The 11,158-nt window shown below is 34.4% G+C and overlaps 2 protein-coding genes across 2 annotated transcripts; one reads left to right on the top strand and one right to left on the bottom strand.

Moving 5' to 3' along the window:
- Positions 1-483: 483 nt before the first annotated feature.
- LOC108482846 (uncharacterized) lies at positions 484-1,658 on the top strand. The gene has a single exon (XM_017785932.2). The coding sequence runs from the start codon at positions 873-875 to the stop codon at positions 1,431-1,433; it is 561 nt and encodes a 186-aa protein (XP_017641421.1). The 5' UTR covers positions 484-872; the 3' UTR covers positions 1,434-1,658.
- A 1,224-nt stretch (positions 1,659-2,882) lies between these two features.
- Positions 2,883-3,561, bottom strand: LOC108487515 (egg cell-secreted protein 1.4-like). Its single transcript, XM_017791875.2, has one exon. It carries the CDS (start codon positions 3,365-3,367, stop codon positions 2,996-2,998), a length of 372 nt encoding a protein of 123 aa, XP_017647364.1. The 5' UTR covers positions 3,368-3,561; the 3' UTR covers positions 2,883-2,995.
- Positions 3,562-11,158: the final 7,597 nt, after the last annotated feature.

Raw genomic sequence — 11,158 nt, 5'->3', positions numbered from 1 at the left:
TAAGTGCGCTTTAACATTTTCACTCTAAAAAGACCTATTTCCCTAAAATTAAAAAAAATAACCTAAAAAGCCAATTAAAAAAATCGACATATATTAAAAAAATTTACATATACTACTAATTTAGCCCATTGATATCTTATATTTTTATATTGCTGCAAATTAATCAAATTTATAAAAAAATTCTAATGTTAAGATAAACCTCTTAAAATGGTTTAAAGTTGTATAGAACTAAACCATCAAAAGAATTTTTTATATTGAAAAACATATATTTCATCGGATTAAATAATTTTCTTCCTCATTAACATTACTATCGTTTTTATAGTTGATTTTATAAAAAATTAAATTCTTTGTTCAATAGGTAGAAAATTATTTTTAAAAAATAATTACAACAAATGAGGAAAAGAAAAATACAAGAAGGAAAGCCCATTAAAACCAAGCTTCCCTAGTAGAGGCCAAAAAGTAAAAACTTTGATAAAGAAAAGGGGATTTCAAGGGTGGAAGATTGAATTGTTATTTATGTAATTAAAAAAAAAAAACCCTAAATTCAGAGATAGTGCTTGAATTGAATGAATAAAATATTTGGGTTTAATTGTAAGAACTTAGGAATTGATGAAGTCGCATGTCAGATCACAGCAACGTAAATAAACTAAGAATCCTAAGTTTACAGTTTTACAATTTACAGCAATGAAACCCCCTGCATTCCGTTCATTCAGATTTCTTACCAAAAAGATCAACCAACCCTCTCTCCACCACCACCACATTTCTTGAGATCCCAACCACACCCACCGTTCATTCAGATTTTCCGAGGCTCAGTGCCTTAGCCTTCATTCTCCTAACCCCACAAACCTCTCATCTCTCTCCTTTGGATATCAATGGCGGACTATGAGCCAACACATCATCAAACCATCCCCAAGGAAACGGCTCTTCAAGCCTTAAACACTATAATCCAGCTCCATTTTGAGAAAACCCTGGAAAAGAAAAGAGCTATCGATCTCCAAAAGAAAGAGCTCCACAAGCTTTTCCAGCTCTTCTTCATCTTCTTAGCCCTCGTCTTCATGGCTCAAGCTCAGTCCACACGTCTCCAATGCCGCCATTGTTGGGCACCCATCACTTTGCTTTCCCTTTCCCATCTTATCTTCTACGTTTCAGTGGCCCAGACCTTGAGGTGCATCAATGGGTTCAAGTACCAGAGAAGGTGCCACAAGCTGACTCTTGGCCTGGCTACTGATAAGCTTAGAGAAATGAAGATGAGGATTAACAATGGCGAGTTCGTTGATGGGTTTGGAGAAGAGGGTGAGTTCGAGATTCATTACCAGGAACCTCCTGAAACTTACTTTGCAAAGTTCAAGAGAAACTGGGCATTGCATTTTGGTTTCCTTATCTTGATCTATGCTTTCATGGTTTCTTCTACAGTTGTCTTGCTTTGTTTTTAATTCATTTGGATCATTTTTTCCCCAGTGTTGTTTAAGAAGAGGAATTGATTGCTTTATGTGTATATCTTGGGTTAGATTCTTGAGGCTCAATATTAAATCAAGAAGAAAAACTTGAAAAATGATGTTTATTATTCTTGAATTTATTATTATTATTATTTTTTTTTTGTCTTTTGGATAAAAGGCTTAATTGTTAATGATGAAAGTAGATCTGCTTTTTATGTTGAATGTAGATTGCGAATTTGTATGTTTGCTAGCAGCATTTCTTGGTGAGGATAGAGATAGTGGTTATTGTATAAAAAGGAAGACTGATTTTAAACGTAGTTGGCTTGACTCCACTACTTTTGAGGTGTTGAACGTTAGAATTTAGAGCACACCATCCATTTAATCTTGAAATTTGTTTTCTAAACCGATCTAATCGAACTGACTTCGAGTTGGTCGGTTCGGTCGATTAACCCAAGTTTTTGTCCCTGTAAACCATTTTCAAGCGGCATACAAACATCTCAGCTATACTTTATCTTGCTGGTCATGTTTGCATGCCAAATTATAAGGGGGAAGATCAAAGTTGAATGCCGGCTGGCAGGCGCAGGCGCTGGATTGCAACGAAGGTCGAAGGGGGCAGCTTTGCTATTTTTTTTTTCTTTCTATTTCAAGAAGAAGACATTTAGGAATTAGGGGTTCTGTTCTGTTTAGTTTAGACAAACACAACTAGGGCTCTTTTTTTAAAAAGAAAAAAAATTGGGTTTTAAAGTCTTTGGGTAAGATCAATTGGTTTGCTAAATTTAAACTGGGTTAGCCGGTTAGTTTTTTGGGTGTACTTCGGCTTTAATAAATATTATAAATTATAAGCCCGTTTGTCGGTCAATTTCAAAACCGACTCCTTTATTGACCAAACAGACGAAACCGACATGGACCAAATCGAACCGGCCAGATAAAACCGACCAATGGTATACCCCAGGGAAATGTACTTAATGATGATGGTTAGGTTTTTTGGCAAGGCGACAAAGCAATAAAAATGTACTTAATTAGTTTTGAGTTAAATTTTTACTATTTTTGTTTTGAAATTTTAAAAGAAGGGCCTATGCCCTAACCTTGTCCTTTAACTAGGGCAGTAGGTTTCATAATTCCATTCCAATCTACCTCCTAATTTAAACTTAGAATATGAAAATTAAAATGATTTTTACTATTAAAATAAAAACAATAATATAATATCTTTTCTTTATATTTAATTTTTTTAGTAAGAGATTAAAATGAATTAATTTAAGTATTAGGTATCTGATTTTAATTTCAGGGTAAAGAAAGAGAAAAAAAATTAAGTAATAATTAAAATCATTATAATTGTTAGGGAGGGTGGAGTGGTAGATTTTATAAAGGTCTTCCTAGGTACTCCCTACTCATTCTCCTTTTACTAGGTAATCTAGCATTCTAGCTAGCTTAAGGAAGACCAAACGATTTCATGGTTGACAAGTGTTTAATTTCATTTAAACTTTATTACATATCAAACAGTAGCGGAACACCAAACAAAGTACAAATAAAAACTCAGAACTTTGAGAGTGCCACCTTCTTTAACCAACTGGCGAGGCGGCTAGAGGAGCAGCAGCAGCAGGAGTAGAAGATGCATCACAGTAGCCTCTAAGGATGTTGCCTTCCTCAGATGTGAAACCAAGGGAAGTGAGCATGGTAGGCCAACATTTACGCGTGATAACCTCGATGCCACCACAACATTCAGGGCCCATGTCAGTTTGGCCATTAACAAAGAACAGAATGATCTCATCTGTGCATGATTTCAGCTCATTTAGTGCATTCCAGCACTCGGCAAGCCCTCCATTCTCCTCCAGGCGGCCTGGCTTGCTGGAGATGGGCAGTTGGCGTGCAGCAGTTACAGTAGCCAAGACATAGACGAGGACCAAAACATGAAACAAATATCTGACAGCCATGATCAACTTCTTCTTTTTTCTTTTTCTTTATTTTTTTTTTTTGCTTTTGAATGTAATGGATGAAGAGCCCTGGACTATGAAGAGGTTATTTATAGGAGAAATCGAGGGAGAGGAGTGGACTAAAACCGAAGACACCTTTTAAGTTATTAATAAGAGGATCTAATTGTCTTAATCATAGGACTCTTTAAGGGGAAGATGATGGGTTTGTACAAGTGAGTAACTTGCATGAATACCAAAAGCTGCAATATGTGATGGCATGAAAGGTTGATCATATGAGCCTAGTAAATAATGTAGAATATAGTGTACATAACAGAATATTTAAAAAAAGTAGTTCTAAACGAGCAATATAAGGATTTTTTTTTTACTGATAAATTTTTTTAGCCAAATGGCGTAATTTTATATTATTTGACAATCTAGTCCAATTTTGATGACGAGACTCGCCACATCAATAAAAGTGGGCTACATCATTTGCATTTTTTTGTCTATAGGAGTTAAAAATAAATTTTGTGTCAGTTCAGGCAATTAAAAGTCTTTTAGGTTCAATGGTGGCCAAGGTTCCCTGATAGAATTGATTATCGCTAGTCTAAAACGTGGAAAGATACTGTTGCGAATGCTTACAAATGTCTTTTGCAAGGATCTTTGGATCCCATGAACCAAATCTAGAAGAGTATATGGAAAGTGAAAGTTTGAAAGTTCCCCAGAGTCCAGAGAACTCGACACTTTCTCTGGCTTTTAGCAAAAAGGAGAAGCTGCTAACGAACTATAGTAGATGCAGGAGATCTTAGTAGGATTCTGTAGTTTGTGCAGTTTGGAGTTGAGAGTCTTGCATTCATTTAACGCGGGATTCTCCTATAGTTTCTCTAGGTTGGACCAGCATTATTCCTTTGAATGCATTTGGCAGCAAAGGAACATGTTTGTTTTCCAACAGTCTAGTTTGTAGATTGCTAGAAGATGTTTCACTTGGGGAAGAGGGTACAAATAGCTATGGCAAGTGAACTTAGTCATAGTGTAGGGGGAGACGAGAGATTGGTTGGAAGGCTCCACCATCAGGGTGGACTAAGCTGAATGTTGATGGATCAGTAATGGTTAGCTCAAGAGCTGCTGCAGCTGGAGGGTCATTGCGCGATGGAAGTGGTGAGTTTCTAGTTGGTTTCTACTGCAAAGTTGGGCATTTGCTCAGTATTGGAAGCTGAAATTTGGGCAGTGTATCATCGTCTTCGTGTGGTATGGCAGAGAGGATACAGGACTAAATCTATAACTTTAGGAATAGAATAGGACTAATAGCAAAATTTTATAAAATGAATTTAATTGTTACCATTCAGTAAAAATTAAAATTTTAAAAAGTAAAAAGATTAAAATCGATCCATTCTAAATGTATAGGGATTAATAACCAAAATAAAAGAAAAATACAGAGTCTAAACCTACAACTTATGCATAGTATAAGTTCTTATAAAAATATTTAATTTTTTTAATAATTAATTTTTGTTTGACTTATGACTAAGTATCATATTTACTCATAATTTTATTCAAATTAAATTTTTATGCCTTTAGTTTCACAAAATTTTGAATATTTAGTATATGAAAATTGATTATCATTTTCATTATTCAGAATTTATAAGTATTTTTTATTATCATGCAAATATATTTGTGTGTATATATAGTTGAATATGATTGTTGAGATAATATATATTTCATTTGTATTTTGTCATAACATATTTCTTAACATGAAGTGGGTTACATTTATTAATAAGTAATATGTGTATATATACGTGTGTTTAGACATATATATATATATATATATATATATATATATATATATTTTTTTTTCAAATATATAGATACGTATTTGATATATTACTTTAGGAGTTATATTGTAAATGTTATATATGTAATTTCTAATATTAATGTAACATATAAAACAAAATTTTAATATTCTGAAAGTTGTGGTGGTTGTTGTCCATCATGTGTTTTTTAAAAGCAGTGATGGTTTTAGTTTGGCATAATTGTAAAAGAAGCTCTTAATCTTTTGGGGCTTTTGGATATATGCCCCTAACTTCTTTTTTTTTTTTTTTTTGATTTCAGTCTTCAACGTAATAGATTTTTCAAACATCAACCCAATTGAAACGATAATCGTTAGTTGATCGTCACTCAACAGTCGGTGAAAAATATTAGTTTATGTGGCGTGCCAGTTGACTGATGACGTGACAGACATTTAAATAATAACGCTGACATGGTAAAAAAAATTAAATAAATTTAATAAACATAAAACAAAAAAAAACCTTAAATCTACCAAATAATCTCAAACCCCTAAATTCAAAACTTTCCCCAAATTCTAAAATTCCCAACTCATCAAATTCCCTAAATTGTGAAATCCCCAAATCCATAACATTCCAAATCTTCATTGAATCCCTAAAATCTTCAGCAATCTCCTTTTTGAATTATTGATTGAGGGATTTTTTTACATCCTTAATCCCTTAGAGCCAAATCGTAAAATCTCTAATCTTTTCGGAAATTTTTATTTTTCTTCCTTGTCGTCTGAAATCATGGATTCACATAGTTCGAATTGTCAGTCTAGAGGTTGGGCAATGCATGGTTCGAAGAAAAAATCGTCATATGCAAATATTGTTACTTCATTGCGGAGAGAGCATGTCTACGATGGACTAACAATAAAATGTCACTTCAATAAGTTAGCTCCAATACACACTTCATTGAGCGATTTAAATCCGAAAAGGAGATTTAATGGTTGTTTAGATTTTCAGGTAAGTGAAGATTTTTTATTTACAAATTGAGCTTGAGCTCAATTTTGATGATTTCATAAATCTCATAATTTGTTTTGTTTTCAATTTGGATTATTTCAATTTGGCTAAATTGGAGTTTGTTTGTAGGACGGTGGTTGTGATTTCTTCAAGTGGTACAATGGGAAAATGTGTGACCGTGCGACTGAGTTACTGCGTCAATTATGTGACAGTGAACGGAATCTTTTGAAGGAATTTAGCACTTAGAAAGAATGTCATAGATTTGGTTGCATTTGATGGTAACCATAATGGTGGCAGTAGTGCTGTTGACATTGAGGTTGAAGGAGGTAGATTAGTTTGTGATGTTGAAGGAAAAGCAGCATTAAGGAAGAAAATGTTGACCATAAAGCAAAAAATTAAAGTTATCAAGAAAGAGAAGTTAATGTATAAGATATTATTTTTTTTGCTTTATGTTATGTATTGCATGCATCACCATAGGTTTCTTTTTTGACAGTAGTGTATACAACTATCAATTGCAAATGTTGATTGAATGTAAAATGATCCAACATATGTTTCCTTATGTTTGGAACTAATGACCAATTTTAGTTTTTTTTAATGTAATTTACCATTATGCTTGGAAGTAATGACCAATATTGGTTGTTTACGCCTAATTTAATTTAGGTTAGTAAATAATGCAGTGACAATAAACATAAGACTGAAAGAAAAATTTGATCATTTAAGCATATAATTTCCCCATTGCAATTTGAATAAATGTACTTTACAAAAGCATCTGATTAGCCAATACACCATTCACGCTATACCAGCCAAAAATCAGAATGTGAGTGAGCTATACATGAACCACAAAAAAGAAAAAACCAACATATTGGTTTCAATACAACAAAATAACATTCAACATTGGTGTATTCCAAAACTAGAATGTTGTAGGCTCAAAATATGACTATTATCTTTTGTTCCAAAACCAGAATGTTGTAGGCTCAAAATGTTGTAGGCAGAATACCTTACAGAGTCTTTTTTAGATCACGAGCTGCCGAGAGATGGTTCTGCGAAATAGAAAACAGATACAAGATAAATGTTGTAGGCCAAGCTAGTTTTGGCACGTATAATCAGCATATGAGATGCAAACAGATAAATGAAATTATGACACCCTAGATAAAATGATTTGTTTGACAAAGAAACTTTGCAGACAGAAAATTGTTGCAATAAGAGACTTGTTTTGTATGACCTATTTGCAGAAGGTTATATGCACAGTCATGAAGTGAATTATGGCATGATTGGCATACAACATATAAAGAAAAGGATAGCATCCCTGTCGAAACCATTCCTTGATTTAAAAATTTAAAAATTTTAAAAAAGGGGTAATCGACTTTTGAAAAACAAATGCATGGAGTCGCCACCGATCTTTTGTTTTGGTGTGATCGGATCACCTAAAAATTTGGTTATTTTAATAAAACTTTTATGATTTACTAAAACAACAATTTTGGTCTACAAAAATTTTAGAAAACGGGCTCGGGAGTCGGTTACGCATGAGGAAGGATTAGCACCCTCACTACGCCCAAAATTGGTACCAAATCGATTAAATATTATCCTTATGTCTAAAATTAAAAATGTTTTTGAAATGTGGCTTTTTTTTAATAAAAGTTGAATAACCCGAGTTAATCGTCAAAAATTTCTTGTTTCGATGTCCGGAAATTTATAATTCGAAAATCACGAAAGGATGCTCAACTATTTAGTCCAATGAAAAATCGAAACCCAGCACAGTAGGGCACGATTCTTCGAATTCCCAAACATTGATCATTGCCTCACTTTGGAAAATACGAGTGAAATCCCGGAGAGATATTTGATTTTTTCGGTCAGACAGGAGATTGCAACCCAGCACGATAGGGCACTATTCCCCGAACTGCCCAAACATCAAACACTTCTTTCGTTTTAAAGGGTTTTTAGAAAACGTGGATGAAACTTCAAAGGGATCTTCGATTGCTTAGAATAAATGAAAAACTGCAACCCAACACGATAGGGCACGATTCTCAAATATCCAATCATCGAACATCTTTTGTTTTGAAAGGTTTTTAATAAGCATGGGTGAAAACCTAAAGGAATATTCGATTGTTTTTTAGCAAACAAGAAATCACAACCCAGCACGATAAGGTATGATTCTCGAATCATCAAACACCGAGTATTGCCTTTATTTGCGAAAAATCTTATTTCGAGGTAACAACATGTCATACCCGGTAAGTTAGGGCACCACACCTCGTGTGACAGCCCTATAGTGACCCTAGTCGGAAAGCGGTTTCGGGACCGCTAAACCGAGTCACCAAATTATTTGAATGTGATATTTATGGTCTAAAATATATGAATATGAATGTGCGGAAATTTTAAGCTTCGATTTAGTTAATTATATGTGAATGTAGTACATAAGACTTGTGTGACACTTTTGAAATATGATAGGCTAATCTACAAGGATCAAATAGTGCATGTAATCAAAGGGGAGGACTTGCATGTCAAATTTTCCCCCCCTAATTACTAGTGGCCGGCCATGACAAAGGGTGATGGGCAAAACATGTCATAGACATGTTGTGTTGGTGCATCATGGGAGGAAACAATAAAATAAAGTTAGTAATAAAGAAATGGGAAGAAAAAAAAAAGGGTCTCATCCATGCCCCCATATTGCCGTGAGTTGAAGGAAAGAAAAACAAAAAAAAAAAGGGTGTTCATCCTTTGGTTCATCCTTGGCCGAATAGAGGAAAGAAAGGAAGGGGAGGAGCTTGAAACAATCGGCTATGGTGATTTGCTAGACTAAGGTATGTTTGATGTTGTCCATGAGATGCATGCATGTTTTAGTTGGTAGCTTGAGTTCTACCTAGCCCATGGTCTAAATCTTGCTAGGTGATGGAAATGACACTCGGCCATGGATGCATCATTCTTGCTTGGTGTTGATGTCATTTACTTGCTAAAAATGAAGCTTTGTAATGATGCATGTGAATGTGGATTGATGACTCTTAAATCTTCTTTTTAGCATTTTTTTTGAGTGAGACATTAAGTTCTTTGTTTAACCATGACCAAAATCGAAATGGTATGGTGTTGTGATGCATTCGGCCACGGTAGAAAGTAGAGGAAAAACATGGTTGTTGTTAGATGAAGTAGAGTCTAACAAATGAGCACATATGTGCATTAGTTGCTAGATGGAGAAGAATCGGCTAGCAAGTTGTGTACTAAGGCCGAATATAATTTTGTATATTAATGGGTAATACATGTGTTGAATTGATGGAAAGGGAGAGGATGCTTTAAAAGTGTATATATGTGTATTAGCCAAGTTTTGAACTTGAAACAAAATGGTGTTTAGTCAATACAAGTGACCATACTTGTAGAATGTATTAAGTGTTGCAATCGGCCTTAGCATGGATGTGTATGTTCGGCCATAGGTAAGCATATTGATGGCTTTATCTTGACTTAGAAAATTCGGCTAAGGGGAATATTAGCAAATATGTTGAATTCGATTCGTGATTTCGTACATATGGGACTTTAATGTCTAATGTATATATGGGCTATGTTCGAATGAATTGTATTAAATTGCTTGATGTGATTAAAAATGCGTATGATCATTGTGTATTTGAACTAAAAGGTGGCCATATGACCTATCAAACTCCTTGTCATATTCGGCCATAAGCTAGCAAAATGAGACTTTAATAAGTTAAATTTGTTTGAATTAGCTCAAGAGCTTAGAGGACCACAGTTGGATAAGGGAAAGGAAAAAGTGATCGAATAGCCGTTGGAGCCGTTCGACAACATCCGAGGTAAGTTTTCGAGTAATGGAACTTAGATTATGATTTGATTAGATCATGTTTTAAGCAAATCAAAATCATGCTCTTTTGTGTGTGGCTATTGAGCGAAATTGCAAGTGTGAAAAGTGCCTTGTGTTTGAGTTTTGCTAATGAAAATGAAATACTGAATGTGTCATGATTTATTGATAAATGTGCATGGTTATTGAATGATGTCGGGCTAAGTCCCGAAGGCTTTGTGCTAAGTGACTATATCCGGACTAAGATCCGAAGGCATTTGTGCGAGTTACTAAATCCGGGTTAAGTCCCGAAGGCATTTGTGCGGGTTACTAAATCCGGGTTAAGTCCCGAAGGCATTTGAATGAGTAGCTATATCCGGTTAAACTCCGAAGGTACGTGATTCAGGAATGAATGAACTTGCTGTAAAAATTTCAGTTAATACGCTTGTGAAACCCAACAATGAGGTATGTTTTGTATGTGCTTTGAATTAGTTGAGCCCTTACAAATAAGTATTCGCTCAGTTGATAAATGAGCTACCGGCCTTTGGCTAAGTTGATCTTTGCGTATGAATATAAGGGTTGGTAATGTGAAGTAAGTATGATATTGAGAATTTGTGCATATGAAATTATCTGTTTAGCTACATAAATGCTATAATTTGGTTGTGTCTAAATTCATGACTCAAACTTACTAAGCATTAAATGCTTACTCCATTTCTTTGATTCTCTGTTTTATAGATTTTGGTTCTTCAGCTATCGGACTCGGGATTTTTGAAGTCGAAGTCGCCCACACTATCAAAGCTCCTTTTGGTATATTTTTGGTTGAACTTTGAAATGGCATGTATAGGACTACCCCTTTTTGTTGTGGGTCATGGACCCCTTTGGATTTGTATAATTTTGGATAGCCATGCAAAAATGGCTTATATATGTTTTGAGCATAATGTTATAATCATATGGTATGGAATGGTTAATCACTATCATAAATTGTGCTATTTATGCAAAAAGGGCTAGATGAATCGTGGAAACTATGAAGTAGGTAAAGTCTACCTTAAAGGCAGGTGCTGACAGCAGCAGTGATGTAGATTTGAAAATTCACTAAAAATAGTAGGAATGGAATTAAATAGTGAATAAATTATGTAAACGAACCTTGATGAATCTATTTTCATAGGAAAGTAATGAAAAGATCATATGAACAGTATGTTAAGAGATATTTAAGTTTTCGTGAGACAGGGCCAGAACAGTTTCTGGAGTCTCTGTTCCAAC

This window comes from Gossypium arboreum, chromosome 10 (genome assembly GCF_025698485.1).
Source record: "Gossypium arboreum isolate Shixiya-1 chromosome 10, ASM2569848v2, whole genome shotgun sequence".
NCBI lineage: Eukaryota > Viridiplantae > Streptophyta > Magnoliopsida > Malvales > Malvaceae > Gossypium > Gossypium arboreum.
The sequence above is the reverse complement of the archived record's forward strand: the minus strand, read 5'-3'. Positions and strand labels throughout refer to the sequence as shown.

Excerpts from the sequence above, each read along its gene's own strand:
- LOC108482846 (XM_017785932.2), top strand. The coding sequence starts at position 873 with ATGGCGGACTATGAGCCAACACATCATCAAACCATCCCCAAGGAAACG.
- LOC108487515 (XM_017791875.2), bottom strand. The coding sequence starts at position 3,367 with ATGGCTGTCAGATATTTGTTTCATGTTTTGGTCCTCGTCTATGTCTTG.